Source organism: Tursiops truncatus, chromosome 6 (genome assembly GCF_011762595.2).
Source record: "Tursiops truncatus isolate mTurTru1 chromosome 6, mTurTru1.mat.Y, whole genome shotgun sequence".
Classification (NCBI taxonomy): Eukaryota; Metazoa; Chordata; class Mammalia; order Artiodactyla; family Delphinidae; genus Tursiops; species Tursiops truncatus.
In genome coordinates, this window is record NC_047039.1 from 83702812 (window position 1) to 83730470 (window position 27659).

General features: G+C 37.1%; 1 protein-coding gene across 7 annotated transcripts in view; it reads left to right on the forward strand.

Moving 5' to 3' along the window:
• The window catches only part of STX17 (syntaxin 17), an 84580-nt gene that overhangs the window by 40660 nt on the left and 16261 nt on the right, over positions 1 to 27659 (forward strand). For all 7 annotated transcript variants that reach the window (XM_073806340.1, XM_019949081.3, XM_073806339.1 and 4 more), the window contains 3 exons: positions 12455 to 12680; positions 19982 to 20097; positions 20176 to 20226. In XM_073806340.1, coding sequence (XP_073662441.1) covers positions 12455 to 12680; positions 19982 to 20097; positions 20176 to 20226 — 393 coding nt within the window. The remainder of the gene's footprint in view (positions 1 to 12454; positions 12681 to 19981; positions 20098 to 20175; positions 20227 to 27659) is intronic.

A 27659-nucleotide genomic window follows, 5' to 3' on the forward strand; every position in this document is an offset into this window, starting at 1 on the left:
AGATTCTTTTCACTTATAGGTTATTACAAATCATAGCGTATAGTTCCCTGTGCTATACAGTATGTCCTTGTTGGTTGTCTAGTTACATATAGTAGTGTGTGTATGTTAATCCCATCCTCCTAATTTATCCCCCTGCCCCCCGCCCTTCCCCTTTGGTAACCATAAGTTTGTTTGTTTTCAAAACAACCATAAGTTGTTTTGTTTTCCATAAGTTTGTTTTCTGTGGGTTTATTTCTGTTTTATAAAGAAGTTCATTTGTATCTTATTTTTGTTTCAGATTCCACATATAAATGATATCATATGATATTTGTCTTTCTCCAGCTTACTTCACTCATTATGACAATCTCTAGGTCCATCCATGTTGCTGCAAATGGCATTATTTCATTCTTTTTATGGCTGAGTGATATTCCATTGTATATATGTACCACATCTTCTTTATCCACTCCTCTGTTGATGGATATTAAGGTTGCTTCCAGGTCTTGGCTATTGTACACAGTGCTGCAATGAACATTGCGGTGCATGTATCGTTTCAGATCATGTTTTTCTCTGCATATATGCCCAGGAGTGGGATTGCAGGGTCATATGGTAGCTCTATTTTTAGTTGTTTTTTTTTTTTTTAACATCTTTATTGGGGTATAATTGTTTTCCAGTGGTGTGTTAGTTTCTGCTTTATAACAAAGTGAATCAGTTATACATATGCATATGTTCCCATATGTCTTCCCTCTTGCGTCTCCCTCCCTCCCACCCTCCCTATCCCACCCCTCCAGGCTGTCACAAAGCACCGAGCCAATATCCCTGTGCCATGCAGCTGCTTCCCACTAGCTATCTACCTTACTACGTTTGTTAGTGTCTATATGTCCATGACTCTCTCTCGCCCTGTCACAGCTCACCCTTCCCCCTCCCCATAACCTCAAGTCCGTTCTCTAGTAGGTCTGCGTCTTTATTTCTGCCTTACCCCTAGCTTCTTCATGACATTTTTTTTTCTTAAATTCCATATATATGTGTTAGCATACGGTGTTTGTCTTTTTCTTTCTGACTTACTTCACTCTGTATGACAGACTCTAGGTCTATCCACCTCATTACAAATAGCTCAATTTCGTTTCTTTTTATGGCTGAGTAATATTCCATTGTATATATGCGCCACATCTTCTTTATCCATTCATCCGATGATGGACACTTAGGTTGTTTCCATCTCCGGGCTATTGTAAATAGAGCTGCAATGAACATTTTGGTACATGACTCTTTTTGAATTACGGTTTTCTCAGGGTATATGCCCAGTAGTGGGATTGCTGGATCATATGGTAGTTCTATTTGTAGTTTTTTAAGGAACCTCCATACTGTTCTCCATAGTGGCTGAACCAATTCACATTCCCACCAGCAGTGCAAGAGTGTTCCCTTTTCTCCACACCCTCTCCAGCATTTATTGTTTCTAGATTTTTTGATGATGGCCATTCTGACTGGTGTGAGATGATATCTCATTGTAGTTTTGATTTGCATTTCTCTAATGATTAATGATGTTGAGCATTCTTTCATGTGTTTGTTGGCAGTCTGTATATCTTCTTTGGAGAAATGTCTATTTAGGTCTTCTGCCCATTTTTGGATTGGGTTCTTTGCTTTTTTGTTATTGAACTGCATGAGCTGCTTGTAAATTTTGGAGATTAATCCTTTGTCGGTTGCTTCATTTGCAAATATTTTCTCCCATTCTGAGGGTTGTCTTTTGGTCTTGTTTATGGTCTCCTTTGCTGTGCAAAAGCTTTTAAGTTTCATTAGGTCCCGTTTGTTTATTTTTGTTTTTATTTCCATTACTCTAGGAGGTGGGTCAGAAAGGATCTTGCTGTGATTTATGTCATAGAGTGTTCTGCCTATGTTTTCCTCTAAGAGTTTGATAGTTTCTGGCTTTACATTTAGGTCTTTAATCCATTTTGAGCTTATTTTTGTGTATGGTGTTAGGGAGTGATCTAATCTCATACTTTTACATGTACCTGTCCAGTTTTCCCAGAACCACTTATTGAAGAGGCTGTCCTTTCTCCACTGTACATTCCTGCCACCTTTATCAAAGATAAGGTGTCCATATGTGCATTGGTTTATCTCTGGGCTTCCTATCCTGTTCCATTGATGTATATTTCTGTTTTTGTGTCAGTACCATACTGTCTTGATTACTGTAGCTTTGTAGTATAGTCTGAAGTCAGGGAGCCTGATTCCTCCAGCTCCTTTTTTCGTTCTCAGGATTGCTTTGGCTATTCGGGGTCTTTTGTGTTTCCATACAAATTGCGAAATTTTTTGTTCTAGTTCTGTGAAAAATGCCATTGGTAGTTTGATAGGGATTGCATTGAATCTATAGATTGCTTTGGGTAGTAGAGTCATTTTCACAATGTTGATTCTTCCAATCCAAGAACATGGTATATCTCTCTATCTATTTGTATCATCTTTAATTTCTTTCATCAGTGTCTTATAATTTTCTGCATACAGTTCTTTTGTCTCCTTAGGTAGTTTTATTCCTAGATATTTTATTCTTTTTGTTGCAGTGGTAAATGGGAGTGTTTTCTTGATTTCACTTTCAGATTTTTCATCATCAGTATATAGGAATGCAAGAGATTTCTGTGCATTAATTTTGTATCCTGCCACTTTACCAAATTCATTGATTAGCTCTAGTAGTTTTCTGGTAGCATCTTTAGGATTCTCTATGTATAGGATCATGCCATCTGCAAACAGTGACAGCTTTACTTCTTCTTTTCTGATTTGGATTCCTTTTATTTCCTTTTCTTCTCTGATTGCTGTGGCTAAAACTTCCAAAACTATGTTGAATAAGAGTGGTGAGAGTGGGCAACCTTGTCTTGTTCCTGATCTTAGTGGAAATGCTTTCAGTTTTTCACCATTGAGGATGATGTTTGCTGTGGGCTTGTCATATATGGCCTTTATTATGTTGAGGAAAGTTCCCTCTATGCCTACTTTCTGCAGGGTTTTTATCATAAATGGGTGTTGAATTTTGTCAAAAGCTTTCTCTACATCTATTGAGATGATCATATGGTTTTTCTCCTTCAATTTGTTAATATGGTTTATCACATTGATAGATTTGCATATATTGAAGAATCCTTGCATTCCTGGAATAAACCCCACTTGATCATGGTGTATGATCCTTTTAATGTGCTGTTGGATTCTGTTTGCTAGTATTTTGTTGAGGATTTTTGCATCTATGTTCATCAGTGATATTGGCCTGTAGTTTTCTTTCTTTGTGACATCCTTGTCTGGTTTTGGTATCAAGGTGATGGCGGCCTCATAGAAGGAATTGGGGAGTGTTCCTCCCTTTGCTATATTTTGGAAGAGTTTGAGAAGGATAGGTGTTAGCTCTTCTCTAAATGTTTGATAGAATTCGCCTGTGAAGCCATCTGGTCTTGGGCTTTTGTTTGTTGGAAGATTTTTAATCACAGTTTCAATTTGAGTGCTTGTGATTGGTCTGTTCATATTTTCTATTTCTTCCTGATTCAGTCTTGGCAGGTTGTGCTTTTCTAAGAATTTGTCCATTTCTTCCAGATTGTCCATTTTATTGGCATATATTTGCTTGTAGTAATCTCTCATGATCTTTTTTATTTCTGCAGTGTCAGTTGTTACTTCTCCTTTTTCATTTCTAATTCTATTGATTTGAGTCTTCTCCCTTTTTTTCTTGATGAGTCTGGCTAGTGGTTTATCTATTTTGTTTATCTTCTCAAAGAACCAGCTTTTAGTTTTATTGATCTTTGCTGTTGTTTCCTTCATTTCTTTTTCATTTATTTCTGATCTGATTTTTATGATTTCTTTTCTTCTGCTAGCTTTGGGGTTTTTTTGTTCTTCTTTCTCTAATTGCTTTAGGTGCAAGGTTAGGTTGTTTATTCGAGATGTTTCCTGCTTCTTAAGGTGGGCTTGTATTGCTATAAACTTCCCCCTTAGAACTGCTTTTGCTGCATCCCATAGATTTTGGGTCGTTGTGTCTCCATTGTCATTTGTTTCTAGGTATTTTTTTATTTCCTCTTTGATTTCTTCAATGATCACTTTATTATTAAGTAGTTTATTGTTTAGCCTCCATGTGTTTGTATTTTTTCAGATCTTTTCCTGTAATTGATATCTAGTCTCATGGTGTTGTGGTCAGAAAAGATATTTGATACAATTTCAATTTTCTTAAATTTACCAAGGCTTGATTTGTGACCCAAGATATGATCTATCCTGGAGAGTGTTCCATGAGCACTTGAGAAAAATGTGTATTCTGTTGTTTTTGGATGGAGTGTCCTATAAATATCAATTAAGTCCATCTTGTTTAATGTATCATTTAAAGCTTGTGTTTACTTATTTATTTTCATTTTGGATGATCTGTCCATTGGTGAAAGTGGGGTGTTTAAGTCCCCTACTATGAATGTGTTACTGTCAATTTCCCCTTTTATGGCTGTTAGTATTTGCCTTATGTATTGAGGTGCTCCTATGTTGGGTGCATAAATATTTACAATTGTTATATCTTCTTCTTGCATCGATCCCTTGATCATTATGTAGTGTCCTTCTTTGTCTCTTTTAATAGTTCTTATTTTAAAGTCTATTTTGTCTGATATGAGAATTGCTACTCCAGCTTTCTTTTGGTTTCCATTTGCATGGAATATCTTTCTCCATCCCCTTACTTTCAGTCTGTATGTGTCTCTAGGTCTGAAGTGGGTCTCTTGTAGACAGTATATATAAGGGTCTTGTTTTTGTATCCATTCAGCCAATCTGTGTCTTTTGGTGGGAGCATTTAGTCCATTTACATTTAAGGTAATTATCGATATGTATGTTCCTATTCCCATTTTCTAAATTCTTTTGGGTTCGTTATTATAGGTCTTTTCCTTCTCTTGTGTGTCTTGTCTAGAGAAGTTCCTTTAGCATTTGTTGTAAAGCTGGTTTGGTGGTGCTGAACTCTCTCAGCTTTTGCTTGTCTATAAAGTTTTAACTTCTCCATCAAATTTGAGATCCTTGCTGGGTAGAGTAATCTTGGTTGCAGGTTTTTCTCCTTCATCACTTTAAATATGTCCTGCCAGTCCCTTCTGGCTTGCAGAGTTTCTGCTGAAAGATCAGCTGTTAACCTTATGGGGATTCCCTTGTGTGTTATTTGTTGTTTTTCCCTTGCTGCTTTTAATATGTTTTCTTTGTATTTAGTTTTTGACAGTTTGATTAATATGTGTCTTGGTGTATTTCTCCTTGGATTTTCCTGTATGGGACTCTCTGTGCTCTCTGGACTTGATTAACTATTTCCTTTCCCATATTAGGGAAGTTTTCAACTATAATCTCTTCAAATATTTTCTCAGTCGCTTTCTTTTTCTCTTCTTCTTCTGGAACCCCTGTAAGTCAAACGTTGGTGTGTTTAATGTTGTCCCAGAGGTCTCTGAGACTGTCCTCAGTTCTTTTTATTCTTTTTTCCTTATTCTGCTTTGCAGTAGTTATTTCCACTATTTTATCTTCCAGGTCACTTATCCGTTCTTCTGCCTCAGTTATTCTGCTATTGATCCCATCTAGAGTATTGTTAATTTCATTTATTGTGTTGTTCATCGTTGTTTGTTTCATCTTTAGTTCTTCTAGGTCCTTGTTAAATGTTTCTTGCATTTTGTCTATTCTATTTCCAAGATTCTGGATCATCTTTACTATCATTATTCTGAATTCTTTTTCAGGTGGACTGCCTATTTCCTCTTCATTTGTTAGGTCTTGTGGGTTTTTATCTTGCTCCTTCATCTCCTGTGTGTTTTTCTGTCTTCTCATTTTGCTTATCCTACTGTGTTTGGGGTCTCCTTTTTGCAGGCTGCAGGTTCGTAGTTCCTGGTGTTTTTGGTGTCTGTCCCCAGTGGCTAAAGTTGATTCAGTGGGTTGTGTAGGCTTCCTGGTGGAGGGGACTAGTGCCTGTGTTCTGGTGGATGAGGCTGGATCTTGTCTTTCTGGTGGGCAGATCCACGTCTGGTGGTGTGTTTTGGGGTGTCTGTGGACTTATTATGATTTTGGGCAGCCTCTCTGCTAATGGGTGGGGTTGTGTTCCTGTCTTGCTAGTTGTTTGCCATAGGATGTCCAGCACTGTAGTTTGCTGGTCGTTGAGTGAAGCTGGGTGCTGGTGTTGAGATGGAGTTCTCTGGGAGATTTTCGCCATTTGATATTATGTGGAGCTGGGAGGTCTCTTGTGGACCAGTGTCCTGAAGTTGGCTCTCCCACCTCAGAGGCACAGCACTGACTCCTGGCTGCAGCACCAAGAGCCTTTCATTCACATGGCTCAGAATAAAAGGGAGATAAAGTAGAAAGAAAGAATTAGTAGAAGAAAGAAAGAAAGAAAAAGAAAAGGGAGGGAGGAAGGAAGGAAGGAAGGAAGGAGGGAAGGATAAAAAGAAGATAAAGTGAAAGAAATTAAGTAACATAAAATATAATAAAAATTTTAAAATAAAATAATTTTTAAGAGAAGAAAAAGGAAAAAAAAGTTAAAAAAAAAAAACAAAAACGGACGGGTAGAACCCTAGGATAAATGGTGGAAGCAAACCTATACAGACAAAATCTCACATAGAAGCATACACATACACACAAAAAGAGGAAAAGGGGAAAAAAATCATAAATCCTGCTCTCAAAGTCCACCTCCTCAATTTGGGATGATTCGTTGTCTAAAGGAGGGAAGGAGGGAAAGAAAGAAAGAAAGAAAAGTAAAATAAAATAGAAGTTATTAAAATAAAAAATAATTATTAAGAAAATAATTTAAAAAAACAAAAAAAAAACGGACAGATAGAACCCTATTATAAATGGTGGAAGCAAAGGTATACAGACAAAATCTCACACAGAAGCATACACATACACATTCACAAAAAGAGGAAATGGGGAAAAAATCATAAATCTTCCTTTCAGAGTCCACCTCCTCAATTTGGGATGATTCATTGTCTATTCAGGTATTCCACAGATGCAGGGTACATCAAGTTGATTGTGGAGCTTTAATCCGCTGCTCCTGAGGCTGCTGGGAGAGATTTCCCTTTCTCTTCTTTGTTCTCACAGCTCCCAGCGGCTCAGCTTTGGATTTGACCCTGCCTGTGCGTGTAGGTCGGCCGGAGGGTGTCTGTTCTTCGCTCAGACAGGGCAGGGTTAAAGGAGCTGCTGATTCGGGGGCTCTGGCTCACTCAGGCCGGCGAGGAGGGAGGGGCACGGAGTGCGGGGCGAGCCTGCGGTGGCAGTCAGGTGTGACATTGCACCAGCCTGAGGCCCGCCGTGCGTTCTTCTGGGGGAGTTGTCCCTGGATCCCAGGACCCTGGCAGTGGCGGGCTGCACAGGCTCCCCGGAAGCGGGTTGTGGATAGTGACCTGTGCTCGCACACAGGTTTTTGGTGGCGGCAGCAGCAGCCTTATCATCCCATGCCCATCTTTGGGATTCGCGCTTTTAGCCGCGGCTTGTGCCCGTCTCTGGAGCTCCTTTAAGCAGCACTCTTAATCCCCTCTCCTCGTGCACTAGGAGACAAAAGAAGAAAAAGTCTCTTGCCTCTTTGGCAGGTGCAGACCTTTCTCCGGACTCCCTCCCGGCTAGCCGCGGCGCACCAACCCCCTGCAGGCTGTGCTCACGCCGCCAACCCCAGTCCTCTCCCGTCGCTCCGACCGAAGTTGAGCCTCAGCTCCCAGCCCCGCCCACCCCGGCGGGTGAGCAGACAAGCCTCTCGGGCTGGTGAGTGCTGGTCGGCACCGATCCTCTGTGCGGGAAACTGTCCGCTTTGCCCTCCGTACCCCGGTTGCTGTGCTCTCCTTCGCAGCTCCGAAGCTTTCCCCCTCCGCCAGCCACAGCCTCCGCCCGCAAAGGGGCTTCCTAGTGTGTGGAAACCTTTCCTCCTTCGCAGCTCCCTCCCACTGGTGCAGGTCCCTTCCCTTTCCTTTTGTCTCTGTTTATTGCTTTTTCTTTTGCCCTACCCAGGTACGTGGGGGGAAGGTTCTTGCCTTTTGGGAGGTCTGAGGTCTTCTGGCAGCATTCAGTAGGTGTTCTGTAGGAGTTGTTCCACGTGTAGATGTATTTTTGGCGTATCTGTGGAGAGGAAGGTGATCTCCGCGTCCTACTCTTCCGCCATCTTCCCCAGTAATCTTCGCATGTATCTTTTCAAATTAATGTTTTTCGATTTTTTTGGATATATATCCAGGAATGGAATTGCTGGGTCATATGGTAGTTCTATTTTTATTTTTTTAAGAAACCTCCATACTGTTTTTCACAGTGACTACCAAATTACATTACCACCAACAGTGTACAAAGATTGTGTACTGTATTTTTAAATGATATTCATTCTTTTCTACAATCTACATTTTGCCTTTTATGGTTTCCGGTTATCTCCTGAATTTTCAAGCTTGATACTTATATCTTGGAACAAAATAACCATAGTTTTATAAGTTACATTTGCTAATTCCCCTATTAGATGTCCCTTTGGATGTTTCAGTTGTCTGTTGTTTCTGCTGTTTCTTCATTATGTTGTGTATGTCCTCATGTGCTTGATTGTCTTTGATTGGTGGACATTATATTTGAAAAATTATTTATGGAAGTTATTGATAGCTAGATGTGACATTATTTTCCTCCAGAGAGGATGTTCATTTGCTTCTTCTAAGCGTCTGGGGTACTAACTTCCAAGATTATCTTTATACTATTTCAGAGATAAAGATTTATGTTAGTTACACAAAAGACAGGAAGCCAAACTGCAGTTCCTGCAAGGGCTGATTTATTTCAGGATCACCTGTGCTCCTAGGGTGCAGTTCTTTTAAGATTCCAACCCAAGGTACCATAGTGCTTATCCGTAGCAGGTCCTGGCATTGGATATTTTACCCTGAGATTTGTGAGGCTGTCAAGGACTCTGGTAATCAGATACACTCAAGCAAATGTGACCTAAATTCAGGACTCACGTCTCTGGATTTCCATCTTTGCCCAATTCTTGGCCTACAAATTTCTCGCTGTCTTGTTTGCTTTTTTTTTTTAATAATAGTGTTTATTTATTTTTACTTGTTGACAGTTTGCTTTATTTATTTATTTATGGCTGTATTGGGTCTTCGTTTCCGTGCGAGGGCTTTCTCTAGTTGTGGCGAGCGGGAGCCACTCACTATCGCGGCCTCTCTTGTTGCAGAGCACAGGCTCCAGACGCGCAGGCTCAGTAATTGTGGCTCACGGGCCCAGTTGCTCCGCGGCATGTGGGATCTTCCCAGACCAGGGCTCGAACCCGTGTCCCCTGCATTGGTAGGCAGACTCTCAACCACTGCGCCACCAGGGAAGCCATTGTTTGCTTTTTTGATGCTTTTGAATTTATTTTTCTTTTGGTTTGTTTTGTGATTTATGTTGCTTTCATCTTTTTAAGTAGTCATTGATGGGAGGGTTATTTTAATTATCCAGCCTGCTATAGCCAGAAGCAGAAACACCTACTTTATATTCTTCACATATTAACTTTAGAGAGACTCTGTAGCTATATAGTAGCTGTCCAATATAGTAGCCCTTAGCCACATATAATTGTTGAGCACTTAAAATGTGGCTAGTTTGAATTGAGATGTGCTGTGAATGTAATATATATGCCAAATTTCTAAGACTGACTACAAATAAAATCATGTAAAATATTTCATTAATAATTTTTATATTGATTACATGTTGAAATGATAATGTTTTGGATGCATTGGGTTAAATAAAATATATTAAAACTAATTCATCTCTTCCTTTTTACTTTTTTAATGTGACTGTTAGAAAATTTAAAATTACGTAGTGTATGGCTTGCATTTATGGTTTGTATTGTATTTCTTTTGGATAGTATAGCTATATAGTAAAGTTGTTGAGCGCACATGCTCTATAGCCTGAATTTGATTCCTGGCTTTACTTTTTACTAGAAGTGTAATCCTGGGATATTTTCTTAATTTGCTTTTAATTTTCTCTTCTGTAGAATGAGAATAACAGTAATATCTATTTCAAAAATAAATTGTGAAGGTAAAACAAGATAAAGAAGGTAAAGCACTTAGCATAATGGACAACTTACAGTAGTGCTGATACAAATTTAGCCATTATTTGTGTTTTCGTTATTATAGTATCAGATTTTATAGTTAAATGGGTATTTCCTTTCTCTCCCTTAACATTTTTCCCTTCACCCATAGTAATAAAGGGTTCTTAAAGCTAGACACCATAATTTGACTGGGGATGTAACATATGTACAGATTCTATAAGAGGGGAAGAATATGTCAGAGGCAAATGCTCATTAGCTGCAGAAACTTCTTAATGCTTCTCCAAAGTAACATCGCCTAAAATACGTCTATGAACTATGTAGCAAGTACATAACCAAGTTATAACTGTAGTCCAGAAAGGAATCACACAGCCAAGAGGTGTGTAGGAGACAATGTTTTTCCAGGACTTGAGAACTGGACTCTAGTCCTAATTCTGCCACTGTGTTCAGCTGGACTCTAGTTTCCATATTGTAAAATTGTGAAGTTGAATTGAATGATCACATAAGCCCCTTAGGGTTCCATGAATTTTACATCTAAAATGCTTATGTATCACATATTTTTAATCCACAGTCCAATTATCTTTAGGTTTTCCAGCTCACATGGGGATGATAAGAGTGGACATAAAGTTAAATGAAGCATAGAGTCATGATAGGATAGAGGTACAACTTTTTGATTCACCCACAATATCTTACAAGATGTTCTAGGTGGTAGCTAAACTATTTTTTTTTCAGAGTTAGCTTTAATTTTAGTAGAATACAATAGATACTTTAGATTGTATTAAGGTACCGTATAGCTAGGAATTATGGTTATAGTTTAATAGAAAGGTTGCTGGACTTGTAAGAATACCTGGGTTTTAACCTGAGTTTTGCTGCTAGATAATTAAGTAAATCCTGAACAAATTTTGTTTTGATTTCTCTATGTGTAATAATGTGGAATGTAATAATATGGACTACATCACCTCACTCAAAGTAGGCACTTGAAAAATTTAAGAAATCAGTACTTCTTGTTCTGTCTCCTGTACAGGATTTGCATTACTGTCTGTGAAAGTACATTAGGGGAAAAGAATTTAAAATATTATATGACTAGAGATCTATAATTTTAAATAAGCATCATATATAGATCATTCTTACAAGTTCTGTTTAATTGTAAAAGAAGAATTGGTTTTCATGTTTTTCAAAGTCTAGACCACTGAAAAAGATGAAAAGCTCCTCTGTTTATTTTATGAAGCTAGCACAAACTTAAACCTGTTAGAATAAGTTTAAACCTAGTGAAGATAGTATAGACACACACACTGTTCATGTGTGCATCCATGCACACACACACACACACACACACACATTCACATACTCATACAGATGTACTAAAATTCCAAATAAAATATTAGCAAATTGAATCCCGCAGTATATTAAAAAATTGTATATATTGGCCAAGGAGGGTCTATCTTAGAAATATTAAAATGGCCCTATACCATGAAATTTGCCCATAATTTATTATATCAACATTAGAGAAAAATTTATAAATTATGGCAATAGGTGATTTTTAACAGCAGAGAAGATCATTTCATAAAAATCTACCAACTTCAGAGAGCAATTCAAAGTAAAACAACAGTGAGATAACATGTAGTACTGGCAGTATATGGGGAAATGGGAACTCAGACTTTAGTGGTAGTGTGAGTTGTTAAGCCTTTTGAGGAAGAACTGATAATAGCTACTGAAATAAAGATACATATTATCCTTTGAGTGAGTACTCTAACTTTGGGGAATCATTCCTACAAAATGTAGTATAATAGTATATGCTAGAACACTAATATATACTGTTACCATATATTAGGGTTTATAGTCTAGTACATTTGTTTCATAGTTTGTAATAACTAAAAACTGGAAACAACATGAATGACTTTAATCACTGGAGGAGTGATCGAATAAATTATATTACATCAGTACTATGGAATATGGTACAGTCATTGACCAGGAGGGATATCCATTATGATATTGTTAAGTTGGGGTGTGGAAGTTTGTCAATTGTAGATTATTGTGCATAATGTAATTTGTTTTTTATAAAAAGAAAAGCTGTATATGCTAATGTTTGTATGAGCAATAAGTATGTGAAAGGACTGAGTTAAGAGAAGTGGTAGGATTGGTGAAGTGGGGAAAACTAACACAACATTGTTAATCAGCTATACTCCAATATAAAATAAAAAGTCATTAACTTTTTCTTGATGTGTTTCTGCAGTGTTTCATTTGTTATGAAGAGCATTTGTTACCTTTGTAATAATCACATTTAATGAAGGAAAAAATGCTAAATAAATTCAGAGTATGAGGATGTGAGTTCTAAAGAAGCTGGATTTGGCCAGAGACGTGAAAAAACAGAAAAGTATTAATACATACTGTCTGTTGTAAAGAATACTTCTGATTTCCATTGAAAGCCATTATCACAAATTACCTCTGAAAATAAAGATATTTTATATTAAGAGATGGTGGCTTTAAAGATTTTTTTTTCTTTTACAGCAACTCCGCTCCAATATCCGAGAAATGGAGAAGCTTTGTTTGAAAGTCCAAAAGGATGACCTTGGACTTCTGAAGAGAATGATAGATCCTGTTAAAGAAGAAGCATCAGCAGCAACAGCAGAATTTCTTCAACTCCATCTGGAATCTGTAGAAGAGCTTAAGAAACAATTTAATGATGAAGAAACTTTATTACAGCCTTCTTTGACCAGATCCATGACTGTTGGTGGTAATGTACTAAGTCTTATTCTTGATCATAGTATAGTAATGCAGTTAATTAAGTTTACCTCCTTGTATTGATATTGCAGATTATATATAAATCTCCAGGGATCACCTTCTAGTCCAGTATGCTGAATTCTTGGACCCTGAGTGTGCTTGGAATTGCATATCCTACAAGTTTTACAGGGTAAAAAAATTGAGGCTATGCTGTATAGTGAGGAACTTAAAGGCTTCAAGTACCTATTTGTGCATATATTAAAAATAAATTTTAAAATATTTCCTAAGGAGAATGTCATCCTTGTCTGCAGAGTACTCCTCCCTCATCTCCAGGTGCGGGGGTGGCCTAGGCAGGCATGCTTCTTTCTTAGGCATTCTGGTTTTCAGAGGGCATGTTAGATCTGTCTCCCAGAAAAGTCTGCATTGGGGGTCATGCCATTAACTTTTATGAAGTGATACTCTAAGAAAGAGGCCAATGAAACTGGTCATGATAACTCTTCTAAGGATGTAATTGATAATTGTTGATTGCATTGTATAATGTCTGTGTAAGGAACCCTGAAAAAAATTCTTTGTTTAATAGGTAGTAGTACTTCAAAGCGATTAATCCTTTTTTTTTTTTTTTTGCGGTACACGGGCCTCTCACAGTTGTGGCCTCTCCCGTTGCAGAGCACAGGCTCCGGACGCGCAGGCTAAGCGGCCATGGCTCATGGGCCCAGCCGCTCTGCGGCATGTGGAATCTTCCTGGACCGGGGCATGAACCCGTGTCCCCTGCATCGGCAGGTGGACTCCCAACCACTGTGCCACCAGGGAAGCCCCAATTAATCTTTTTTATTCTTCTGGGTATTGAATGGCATCACTAATAAGATTTCTCTACTTGTTTACTGGAATACTTAAATCTAAATTTTTTAATTTGCAAAAGCCCAAATTTTGAACTTTCCTGGCTTTGTTTTATAATTGCTGTCCTTGTATTTCCATTTTTGTTTTAGAGTTTCTCTTTTTAATTTATGCCATCTTATTACAGTTTATATATGTTATAAGCCACCTTAAAACTTTATGGAAAGGGTGTGGTATAAATAAATTACAAATTAGAATACAATCTGAGAGATGCTACAGCTGACCTGTTTTCCTCTTTTTATTTACCTAGGAGTTAGGAGGTTCCTGTATCACTCCCTGTCTCCAAAACCAGATTATTTTTAACACTGTATTTTCAGTGCTAATGATCCAGTTTTACAGGGAAATTTTTTTTTAAAATAGAAGAAACATTTAGGCCATCATCCAGAGTTTCTGGGTAATCTTGCTTTTATTGCCTCCTTAGTACCTAAGCACATAATACATAGTACTTGGCACATAGTGGATTATTAATAAATGTTTTAGAAATCTGAATGAATAAACATCTTTTTAGAGACAATTTTATAATTTCAGATGTGCTCTAATCACTTCACTCTGTCGATAACCGCTACCTAGCAACACTGCCTAAAGTGTTGTTCTGGGGAGAAGGAAATGTTAGCACTCAACCTTGGTCGAAGAGTGTTTGGGAAGAATGCTTTTTGATAGTTTGTAGTTACTGTTTACATCATCTTGTTCATATGTAATTATCACCTCCATAATGATGCAGCTGAATGTTGTTCTTACCATGTAGTGCAAACCTATACTTTATGTTTGTGTATAGAGAAACTGGGCCTTATAAGTTCCCTGAGATTAAGGAGTCATCTACCAGACATTGTGACAGTTGTGATGACAGTAATAAAACTGATAATGTTGGATTTTCTTGTAAGAGTCACTGGCATCAGTCTCTTTTGCTATTTAGGTTTTTTTTTGTTGTTGTTTTGTTTTTTCGGTTTTTTTTGCGGTAAGCGGGCCTCTCACTGTTGTGGCCTCTCCCGTTGTGGAGCACAGGCTCTGGACGCACAGGCTCAGCGGCCATGGCTCACGGGTCTAGCCGCTCCGCGGCATGTGGGATCTTCCCAGACCGGGGCACGAGTCCGCGTCCCCTGCATCTGCAGTCGGACTCTCAACCACTGCGCCACCAGGGAAGCCCTGCTATTTAGTTTTGAATTGCTATCACCAGCAATTCCTTAGCAAACAAAACTTTTGAGTTCTATTTAAGTATTCTAGCTTTAATTTGCATTTTAGTATTGCATTGTTTGTGTTCCTACCAGTAGGATTGTTTGGGCTCAACAAGTTTGGGTTTATATGTCATCAGAGGAATTGGGTCATTATTAGAAAAAGGTAGTTTACCCAGTTTGCTGGCAATTAACTTTCTCTGTAGGGAGCTGACTGGTGTTAAAAAAAAATGTTGGCAAAATTTGAGGAAGCATGTGTACGGAGGAAGTGAAGAAGATTGGGGCAGAGCCAGAGGATAAGGGAGAAGAAATAGGTGAAATTTGTTTTCCAACCCTGTTGGTTCTCAAACTTCTCAATTCATGGAATACCAAATTAGCTAAAGAACTAATCACTTGCCACTGAGAGAAACTACAAAATTAACTCTCTGCATCTAGTGCTGATTTAATTGAAACAGTCATTCTATTTATAAAATCAGATACCTAAATTATACCTAAAACAGTGTGTATAGTTTCAAATTCTGAACTGTCTGCTGGTCAGATTGTGCTTTGACTTTGAATCCATTGCCAACATTAGCAGTTAAAATTAACTGTCTCACCCAATGCCTGAGTATTTCACCAAATGTGAAGTTTCTACTAGGTTGTGTTAAATCCATAAATATTATTAACAAGTAATTGAGAGGGTGGGAAAGAAGAATAACGAAAAGAGAGCAACTAATACATAAGACTTTAATAGTGGGGTAAGAACTGGGTTTGCTCCATGTGTGGTCTTCTTCTAGCTGTAGACTCTTTTCTGTCATTCTACATGTTTTTATACTGTGCTCTCTGTTTTTTTCTTATTTTTGCTTTAGGTACTCATAATAGTAATGACAGCCTATACAGAAAATATATGTTTGATTTGCACAGAAATTAATGCCTTAAAATACTTTTTCCTTTAAAAATTCAATCTGATTATAAATAAATTGGTTGGAAACATCAAGATTCAGGAGCAATGTTGCCACATTTCCATGACTGAGATCAAAATACAAAAATAGTTTTTCATTTACAGATAGAAATAACAAGTAGAATAGAATGTTTTATGTTCTCTGGAGAATGAAAGAAGCTTATTAAGTTTAGGGGGAAGCTGTGATGATTTTGCTGTTTCTTTTGTCCAGATTCTGAGAGTTCCTAAAGCAAATCTTCTCTGCCGATCTTGCCTGATCTGAGAAACTCCCTTCTTTCTCTCCTGTGTGTCTAGTTCATTTTTAGCATATTGCCTCCCACCAAGAGAAGTGATGAGCCTGCACATTTGTTTTGTATTTAGAAAGGTGTATCAAGGCATACAGAGCAAACTAGTGCTTCTCTCTATCTTTCTTTCTTACTCCCCATCCAGCACACACACTTCATCAGTGCAATAGAAACAGAATCTTATTACATTTTAAACAAATATTCACAAAAGGAAAGAATCCAACCTTAAAACTGCTGGGAACTTCAGACCAGCATATTGAATTTAATGAAATATTAGATATTATCACAGTACATATATACACTTGTATTGAACAGTTTTGTAAATCACATAGATGCTTTTGTATATTATTCAGAAGGTGTGTTTTGTATTGGTTTTAATATTCTTAAAAATTCTCCTCTGCAGCTTAGTTAAGCCATGACTTAGAAGTCATCTTATTTCAATGGGTAGGTTTATGTAGATGATCAGTAAAATAATGTCACTATGTTAAAGCTGTTAGAACATGAAAGAATTCAGGAAATGCTTTTGAATTAACTTAGATTTATAATGGAACTTTTTCTAATGTAGTAAAATTTAGTAGAAATTCCTTAAATATGTCTTGTAATTCTTACTAGAGTCATTGCCCTTCGTGATGTATGGAGAAAGGTGGGGGGGGGGGGGGCAGAGAGAGAATATGTTTAGACAGAGAGAGAAAGGAGGAGTCTTATGTCCATGTTATTAAGCTTATTTTTCACATGAATTAAAAATATCTTAATGTTTATTTGAGTTTATAGTCAATAATATTTTATAAATAGAATTTGAAAAACACTGGTGAGTGATATGTATAGTCCACGTGCCCTTTACACTTGCAGTTGTTTGCAAGTGGATGGAACTGAGATTGTTATGTCCTGTAAAACAATAGCAATTTTGACTTCTGTGGACAGGATAAGAACTCTTTAGCCATCTTTCCTGCAGCTATAATCTATCTCTGTGTTTTGCCTCATCATGTCTGTAGCAACTTGTAAAAGTTCAAAGTCAATGGATGATCACTGAGATATAGTGATTTTTAATACAAGCTGGAATAAATGAATTACGGAAGTTGTAGAAATTAAAAGATTCCTTTCTCTATTGTTAGTCACGCCTCGAATTGATTAGTGATGTTCCGAGTTGTAAGTTTACAGCAGGATTTTCCATGGAAGAGAACAGATTTCTTTGTTCTAAGACTCCATTTGAACTAAGATGCATACGCAGTTTGGTTTCAAGTGAAACATAAATGACTTAAACATTTTTTATTTTTTCACTGAGGGAAATCTTTTGTGTTTGCTTCAAATGTCAAACATTTCCCATCCCTTCATTTTTTAGGTCAAGAATTTATGTAATCATGATAATAATAATTATTTTGTTATACATCCTGGCATATTTCATTGGAATCTTCTCTAACAGAACGAAGATTATGCCTTAAAAAAAATCTTTTGAGTGTTGTTATGTTTATAAAGTTCTGCTTTACATTTGATCTGTTAATGATAACAGTTATCATTATTCATCATCCTATTAAAGAAGTTGGGAGCTCTTATTACAAAAGCAATATTAAGTAGAAGAAAGATCTTAGAGTAATTAATTACTTTGAGAAGTATTTTTATGTGATAACTTAAGACAGGGTAAATAACTCTTTTAAGCATTTGTAAAAATCAGAGCTTTTAAAATGTTGGATATTTGCTATATGTTGTAATGTAAAACATATTTTGTATTTGAAGTTTTTGCTCTTCCTTTAAGGTAGGGAAATGTACTCATTTCAGTGAAGATTCAAAATTAAAAGAACACTGTCAATTCTAATAAGCCTACAAATTAACTTTTAATCAACTGACTGTGCCCTTCCTAAACAATTCAGATGGGTTTTTTTCCTCAAGAGGTAAAACATTCTCAAATTTTGAAAGTAAAATAGTAATGCAGTTTTATAAAATACCACTTTTATATTGTATGTCTTTTACTTTGTGCTTTGGCAAGACCAGACTGCTGATTTTATATTAAGCTATATTGGTTGTTGTTTTTTTTTTGAGGACCTTTTTCATGCTGGTCTCTCCACCTAGAATTTATATTCCTATCTTCTTAGGCTAGTAGGAAAGATCACCTTTTTTAGTTTGGTGCACACCACACCAAACTAGGTCAGATGCCACCCCCAGCTTGAAACTCCCATAAATACTATATGTATCTATATTTAGCTAGATATCTGTGCACTCTCTTATTGTTTTAGGATTGTCTCTTTGTATGTCTTCTCTGCTAGAATATAAGTTCCTTGAGAGCAGATACTTTGTATTCACTTTTTTTTATCCCTGGTACTCAACACAGTATATAATGGGTGCTCAGAAAATATTAAAGTGGTAGGTGTTTTGAGCTTGCAGTAAGGAAGACAAAGGGAAGTAGACCTTCACATCTCTTCTTTCCATTTCCACCGCCACTATCCTAGAGCACACCATCATCATTTTGCACCAGACACATTGAAAAGCCTCCCAACTGGTTTTTCACTCTTTAAGTTTTCACCTTTCAACTCCATCCTTAATCTGTTGTTCACACTACAGCTGTGGTTACCTTTCTAAATCTGAAATCTGATTATGGCACCCTCAGCTTCCCGTCTCCCACTCCTTTTAAAAGTTCCAGATTGATCTTAAGAGAAAGACAAAACTCTTTAATATAGTTTACAATGCCATAAATGATGTCATCTTAGATTTCCAGCCTCAACCTTTGCTTTCTCTTGTCATAGTCTATGCTTCAGTTATACTGACTCCTTTCAGTTCCCAAACTTATGCAAATATTATTCTCCCTGGCCTGAATACTTTCTCCTTCCCCCTCTACCCTTGCCCCAGTTCAGCTATATAATTTCTATTCATCCTCAGGCTTCAGCTTCAGAACCTTCTCAGACCACTCTTCCTCCACAAGTCTAGGTTAAATACCTTTCTTTGGTGCTCACATAGCATTCCATGCTTACCCATATCATAGTTCTTATCGGACTATAGTGAGCTTGCCTGTTAACATGTCTATATCACACATTATATAGTAAGTTCCATTAACAATAGTGGCAGTAGCAGTGACAGTAATAGTAACTATTAACCACTTGTTCTTAATAGATAAGCCAGCCACAGTGCAAAATAAATACCACCTCATTTTACAAATGAGGAAAATCAGTCAAAGAGGTGAAATACCTTCCCAAGTCAAAGAGCTAGTAAATAGCCAAACTAGGATTCTAACCCAGATCGTTCTGACTAGGCCCATACCCCTAACCACTATGACTTGGAACTGTTTTGTGATTTACCTTAGCACACTGATTGGCATATAGTAGGCATTTTATAAATATCAGTTTAATGAATGGATTGGTAAAACCAATAGAAGGAAATAAGAAAGACTTGAAAGTGGAGTTTGGAGTATAAATTAATTCATCTTTATAACAGTGTTTAATGAGGAAAGCCTTAATGGGTTGATGACTTTTTAAAATCCAGAAATGACATAGAAGCAGTGGAGGCATGGGCCAGAAAAATTACTCTGAGGAGAAGGGTGGCAATATGTACAAAAAGATACATATGGTAAGAGATGTTAGTTTGATGACAAATTTATTGTTACCAAAAATGACTGATTTTCATTGCTAAAAATACATCACTTCCCTACTTTTAAAATCTTGTGAATCTGATGTTTATTACTAAAATAGCCAAAGAAATGTTAATGATTTAGCAATGAAAAGTGTTAAACATATCTACTGGGTATCTCTTCATAGAACATTGGCCAAATAGAATAGTTCTACTTTGTGCTACTTCCACATCTAGCCCTAGTTATTCAGATTGGGTAAGTTGTATCTGTAGCAATTTTTTTAGATGACTTTGTAGAATAATTAAAGAAAAAATATTTGTTAAGTAACTTGCCCATAGATATATAATCAATTTACTTTTAGCCTGAATTCTGTTAGTAAGCATTTCACATGGTAGTTGTTTTATGGAATTGATTCATTCTACCGTCTTTCTAACAAAGCAGATAAACTCTAAACATGAGGCTATGTTCATCCAGGAACATTTCACACTGCTGAAGATGAAGCTGATCCTCAGAGTATGACTCAGATATATGTGTTGCCTGAAATTCCTCGAGATCAAAATGCTGCAGAATCATGGGAAACCTTAGAAGCGGTATGTTAAAAATGATTTTCCTTTTGGTAGCTGTGAGGCATGAAAGTAAGTAACTTCCTCTTTCTCTTTCTTTTTAAGGACTTAATTGAACTTAGCCAACTGGTCACTGATTTCTCTCTCCTAGTGAATGTAAGTATATAACTGTTTTTGGCTCAGAGATGTTAGATTAATAGGATAAGAGGCTTTTATCAATCACTAGGCTTCTGAGCAGAATTTTAATAGAATTTACAATTTTTTAAAAATTAAGGATCTTTATTCTTTTTTTTAAAATTCATTAATTTTTTATTTTTGGCTGCGTTGGGTCTTCGTTGCTGCGCGCGGGCTTTCTCTAGTTGCAGCGACCGGGGGCTACTCTTCATTGCGGTGCGCAGGCTTCTCATTGCAGTGGCTTCTCTTGTTGCAGACCATGGGCTCTAGGCACGCGGGCTTCAGCAGTTGTGGCACGTGGGCTCAGTAGTTGTGGTGCATGGACTTAGTTGCTCTGCAGCATGTGGGATCTTCCCAGACCAGGGCTCGAACCCATGTCCCCTGCATTGGCAGATTCTTAACCACTGTGCCACCAGGGAAGTCCCGAATTTACAATTTTTAAGACTGGTATTGAGCCATGGACAGAAGTCTAACTGTCCTCAAATCCCAGTTCAATTAAAAAAAAAAATTATTAAGCACTTTTTACACAAAAGATACTTGGTATTGGGGTTCTGACAAGGTTGGATATAGAAATAAATGAAGCCTGCTGTCTGCCTTTAAGGATTTACAGTGGGTGGCCATAAGCTTGGACTCACCCAAAACTGAAATTTCAAGCATTATTGTTAAATGCAAAAATAAGGTGTGAAAAGAAGTATTATTGGCTCCAAGGAGAATTGTTTAATTCCAAGGGAGGGAGCCAGGGATTGTGACATAGAAGCATTAAGGATAGTGTCACAAGATAGGTAGCATTTGCTTGAGCCTTGGAAAATGAGTAAAATTTCCACAGGAGGGAATGAGGGGGTGCATTTGAAGACATCTAAACAAAAACATGGAGTAAAGAAGGGTATAGCCTTTCAGGAATGACAAGAACTACAGTGTAACCAAAGCATAAGATACCATGGGCAAACTAAGCAAGGAGATTGAGATGCCATTGAAGGCCATACCAAAGAATTTGAACTTTACTTTGTAGGTATCAAGGAGCCAGTAGATTTTTGAGCAGATTAGAGTGATGTGATAGCCTGTGCTTCAGAAAGGTCACTGTTAGCAGTGTGAATAATAGCCCTAGGGAGGAGGAGATTATAGGTGGAAGGACCTTAGGAATCAATTGCAGGAGTTTAACTGAGAGCATGGCAATACAAGTATAAAGATAAAAGACAGCTGAGAGGTATTTCTGGGGTAGACTTAGTAGGAATTGGAGGAAGATGGAAGAGTCAAAGAAAATAAACATTAAGGCTTTATTCTGCGTAACCGGGTAGCCAGTGATACTATTAACATAGACTAGGGAACATAAAGTAGATTTGGTGGGAAAGATAGAACAGATTTTGTCATTATTTTTATAAGTTATTCTTATTTTTCCTTCCCAGGAATTGTGGGAAGGGGTGTGTGTGTGTGTGTGTGTGTGTGTGTGTGTGTGTGTATACGTATGTATATACAGGTGCAAGTCTGTTTCTGCGTATGCTTCTGTCTGGGTTTAGTTCATTGTTCTTGATCAAACCATGATTTAGGGGTTGTACATCTTTGAGTTATGGTTTCCCTGACATCTGGCTTTAAATTAGAAGAAGTTCCTAGATCACACAATCTCAGAATTGTCCTTTTGGAAAGGACTTAGGAGGCCTACTAATCTAATCCTTCTACTCTTGCACCAACTTCTCAAATAGATGATCTTTTGCCTATTTTTGAACAATAACAGTGCAGGGATACAACCATTCCATTTGGAGTCTCTAACTCTTAGAAGTTTTTTCTTATGTAAAGTAAACTCTACCCTTAATAACTTTCCTCTAGTACTTTTGCCCTCTGGAGCCATATTCTGAAAAAGTTTGGTCTTTTTACCATACAAAAGTTTTTCACCACAGCCAACATAATACTCAGCGGTGAAAAGCTGAAAACCTTCCCACTAAAATCTGGAATAAGACAAGGATGCCCAGACAAGACAAAAATAAAACATATCCAAATTGGAAGAGAAGAGGTAAAATTGTCAGTGTATGCAGATGACATGATACTATGTCGATGGGCATTTAGGTTGCTTCCATGTCTTGGCTATTGTAAATAGTGCTGCTATGAACATTGGGGTGAATGTGTCTTTTCACATTACAGTTTTCTTCAGATATATGCAGAGGTGTGGGATTGCTGGATCATATGGCAACTGTTTTCAGTTTTTTGAGGAACTTCCATGCTGTTTTCTAGAGTGGCTGTACCAATTTACATTCCCACCAGCAGTATAGGAGCGTTCCCTTTTCTACACCCTCTACAGTATTTGATATTTGTAGACCTTTTAATGATGATCATTCTGACCGGTGGTAGGTGGTACCCCTTTGTAGTTTTGATTTGCATTTCTCTAATAGCGATATTGAGCATCTTTTCTTGTGCCTATTGACCATCTGCATGTCTTCTTTGGAGAAATGTGTTTAGGTCATCTGCCCATTTTTGGATTGGATTGTTTGTTTTTTTGTTATTGAGTTATATGAGCTGTTTTATATTTTGGAAATTAATCCCTTGTTGCATTGTTTGCAAATACTTTCTCCCAATCCATAGGTTGTATTTTCATTTTTATTTATGGTTTCCTTTGCTGTGCAAAAGCTTATAAGTTTGATTAGGTCTTGTTTGTTTATTTTTGCTTTTATTTCAATTGCCTTAGGATACTGACCTAGAAAGAAAACTTTGCCACAGTTTATGTCAGAGAATATTTTGTCTGTGTTCTCTTATAGGAGTTTTCGGGGGTCAGTCTTGCATTTAAGTCTTTAAGCCATTTTGAGTTTATTTTTGTGTATGGTGAGAGGATGTGTTCTAACTTCATTGATTTACATGCAGCTGCCCAACTTTCCCAGCACCACTTGCTGAAGAAACTGTCTTTTTCCCATTGTATATTCTTGCCTCCTTTGTCGAAGATTTGACTGTAGGTGTGTGGGTTTATTTCGGGGCTCTCTTTTCTGTTGCATTGATCCATATGTCTTTTTTTTTTGTGCCAGTACCACACTGTTTTGATTACTGTAGCTTTGTAGTATTGTCTGAAGTCTGGGAAGGTTATGCCTCCTGCTTTGTTCTTTTTCTTCAGGATTGCTTTGGCAATTCTGGGTCTTTTATGATTCCATATAAATTTCAGGATTATTCGTTGTAGGTCTGTGAAAAATGTCATGGGTAATCTGATAAGGATAATATTAAATCTGTAGATTGCCTTGGGTATATGGCCATTTTAACAATATGAATTTCTCCAATTGAAGAACATGGGATATCTTTACATTTCTTTGCATCATCTTCAGTTTCCTTTATCAGTGTTTTATAGTTCTCAGCTTTCAATTATTTCACCTCCTTGGTCAGGTTTATTCCTAAGTTTTTTTTGTTGTTGTTGATGTGATTTTAAAAGGGATTGTTTTTTTACTTTCTCTTTCTGATATTTCATTGTTAGTGTAAAGAAATGCAACAGATTTCTGTGTGCTAATCTTGTATCCTGCTACCTTGGTGAATTCATTTATCATTTCTAGTAGTTTTTTTATGGAGTCATTAGGGTTTTCTCTATACTACTCAGCCATAAAAAAGAATGAAATAATGCCATTTGCAGCAACATGAATGAACCTAGAGATTATCATACTAAGTGAAGTAAGTCAGAAAGAGAAAGATACCATATGATATCACTTATATGTGGAATCTAAAATATGACACAAATGAACTTATTTACGAAACAGAAACAGACTCACAGACATAGAGAACAGACTTGTGGTTGCCAAGGCGGAAGTGGGGCTAGGGAGGGATGGATTGGGAATTCGGAATTAGCAGATGCAAATTATTATATATAGAAGGGATAAACAACAAGGTCCTATTGAATATAGTTCCCTGTATAGCACAGGGAACTATGTTCAATATCCTGTAATAAACCATAATGGAGAGGGAAAAAAAAACAAAAAGTTTTTCACTTCTTTGAGATCAACATTATCCTTCCTAACCCTACCACACCTCAGCATATTTTCTTCTCTTAAGAACTCTTGATTCTCTAATGTGTTCTTTCTAGAATACGATTTCTCAGCTTTTCAGTACTAGCGACTTACTCTGCTTGTTTTCTGGTTTGTGGGTTTTTTTCTTGGAATGTAATGCCTAAAATTGAGTACAGTAAATTGTTAAAAGCATTTTCCTTTTTTAAATGCTTCTAAATCAGAAGCAGCAAAACGTTTGAAATTTCTGAATTAGGTATCTGTATAGTGTGTTAATATATTTGCATATAAAAGGGAATAATACAATATAAATCCCAAAATATTTGTTGTTTTTACAATCAAGATTTATTCCATAATTGTAACTCATAATCTGATCTAATGCAGTTTGTAAAATCTGTACATAGTTTGTAAAATCTGTGTGGTTACACAAATATTTACATTTGCCAAAAGTCATCGATATGTACATGATAACATGGATAAGTTACAGTGTATGTAAATTATACCTCAAAGTTGATATAAAAAACAAACTAAACATGTACAAAGTTCTTCTCATTCAAAAGGAATACATTTCTCTTCCAATGGAATAGGCACATGAAAGGGGAATTAAGGGTTTGTGGCCATTTAACAAGTTGTATTTCTGATTACATTATGTAAGCAGCTCCTAGCCCCTAATCTGAGGAAGATTTGTGCAGGAAAACTTTGGGTATAGCCATGGCTGTAAACAAATGTCCTATTTATAATAGTCTGTGTAAGGACATGAGACAGAATGCTATTAGGCAAAAGCTCAAGGGAGAACCCCTGATTACTGTTCCCAGGGTGAGTGAGTTCTCATGACCACATTGTCAAGCACTCAACAGAAACTCCATTTAGACACCATATGATTTGGGAACGTAACAAGAGTGACCACATCCTCTCATTATCATCACATGGTCATGATAGTATCTAGGCTAATTAACCATGTATTTATGGAGTGCTTTCTATGTGCATAACACTGTGCCAAACTCAATGAAGAATAGAGAATAGTATAAAAAAAGAACCTATAGTTTAGTCAAGATAGTTACACAACATTGTGAATGTACTTAATGCCACTGAATTGTACACTTAAAAATTGTTAATTTTATATATATTTTTACCACAATAAAAAAGTACTTGCAAAGCCATTGAGAGATCCACATGTGGTCCAATACATGTTAATAAATTAATATCTACTAGGCACCCTGCTTTTTTCTTCAACCTTATTGCTCAAGTGTCCTCTTCTGTTCCTGTAACTGTGGAACCAACCCTATTTCTAGTCAAGGGGAATTAGAAGAACTCTGGGCCATTCGCTCAACAGCACATCACCACTGCTACTAGTCCAGTTTTGTCTCTACCTTTTGTCTTATTCCTTATGGCTCTTATAATCAAGTTTTAGTCCCAATGCATAAAACTGGGTTGTAATAGATTAGATCAGATTCCTCCATTTATTACCAATGCGACCTTGAGGATGTTAACAACACTAGCTTTGTAAATTGGTGGGAAGACTCCATGAGATATTTTCTACTATTTCCCACTCCCTTCCCTACCACACTGACCCACTGCATTCCTTCTTTTGTCCCTCCCTTATTAGATTCCCTCTTTGCTTGGTATTCTGCTTTGCCACCACTAATACCTTTAGACATTTTAGTGCTATGGTTCCTATAGTCCCTTTCCTATTACTAAAATCTCCTAATGTCAACACCATACTTACCTACTCTGTTTATTGCCTACTGTAGGACAGTATACTCTGCCTGTATCTCATAGTGTTTGTTTCTGGGCTTTTCTTTGTATATGATTGCATGTTAATTAAGGCATATAGATTATGTATCTTTGGAGTTCAGAACCAAGATAGCTCACTTGGTTGGGATCTAAGACTAAAGCTGGCCTTGAAAGCTGGCTGGAATTTAGAGAGTGAAGAATAAAGGAGCATACCTGGAATTTTGGCATTAGCTTCTTAAACCTGTAGCTTTCCAAGCACACTGATTAAACTGTACAACTACCAGCAAGGGAAAAACAATTCTTCATTAGTTTTGACTTCAAATGCCTAAATTGCATTCTACTTGACAAATATTAATAAATCACATTTTTTCAGACTCTTAGGTGCTCCTATAACTACTTATTAAGATTCTGTTATTTTTTTCAGGCAGACAAGGAAACCTAATTCAGTGTTTCTTAAAATCCATAGACATATTCTTAGAGTATTTCGAGAATTGTTTTCCTTTAAAAAGGGAAAAGTCTATACATTACTCTAGTTTGAGAAAGCTACAGAGTCTCTCATAAATGGTTTTAACTCATTGTTAAAGGGATGTTGAGAGCATATATGAGGTGCCAAATGTTAAAAAGGAAGTTTAATGGTTGTCAGATTTGGGAGGCCTAGGAGATGAAAGCAAACATAAGCAAATCAGAAGCAAAAAGAGACGGCTGGTAGATAGTGGTGTGTAGGCTTCTGAGCTGCCACTGTTGTTAGGACCTTGGTGTGCTGTACCAGGATAAAGTTATGTATGTATGGTTTGGCCCAGCATAAAGAGCCAAGGTCATAGTGGACAAGTGGTGACCAGATTCAGCTCTGAATGGAGTCTAGTTTGGCATTCTATGGACAGTGATAGACAACTCTGACACCAATTTGCTGCCTAGCTATAATTGTCTAACTATATCACTGAGTCCTCCTTACTCAAGGAATAGAATTTGAAAATATGGGCAAAATTTGAGATTCAAATCAAGCAAAATAGGGGAAGAAGAAAGTATAAAAAGAAAGAGGGCCAACTGTTTGTTGATCCCAGGAGAGGGGCTGGTCTGTGCTTTGCTTTACCTCCATGCCATTATTTAAGCAAGCTTCCTGATATCAGTAAATATGTCTTTACAGGTGTGGACTACTGTCCAGGGTGAGATAGGCTTTATCAAGTACTGGTGATTGCGGTGATGGGGAATATTACAGTTCAAATAATCAGTGATCTCAGGCTTCATTTTGTTTTGTGGTCCTTTCTCCAATTATTCCAAAGGATTTTAGTGAAAAAAAAATTTTTTTTAATTGGAGTATAATTGCTTTACAATGTTGTGTTAGTTTCTGCTGTACAATGAAGTGAATCAGCTATATGTATACCTATATTCCCTTCCTCTTGGACCTCCCTCCAACCCACCCTCACCCCCCCACCTTCCCACACGTCTAGGTCGTCACAGAGCACCAAGCTGAGCTTCCTGTGCATTATAGCATGTTCCCATTAGCTATCTATTTTATACATAGTAGTGTATATATGTCAATCCTAATCTCCCAATTCGTCCCACCGTCTCCTTCCCCACCTGTGTCCATGTGTCCATTCTCTGTGTCTGCATCTCTATTCCTGCCTTGCATATAGGTTCATCTGTATACCATTTTTCTAGCTTTCACATATATGCGTTAATATACGATATTTGTTTTTTTGGCTTACTTCACTCTGTATG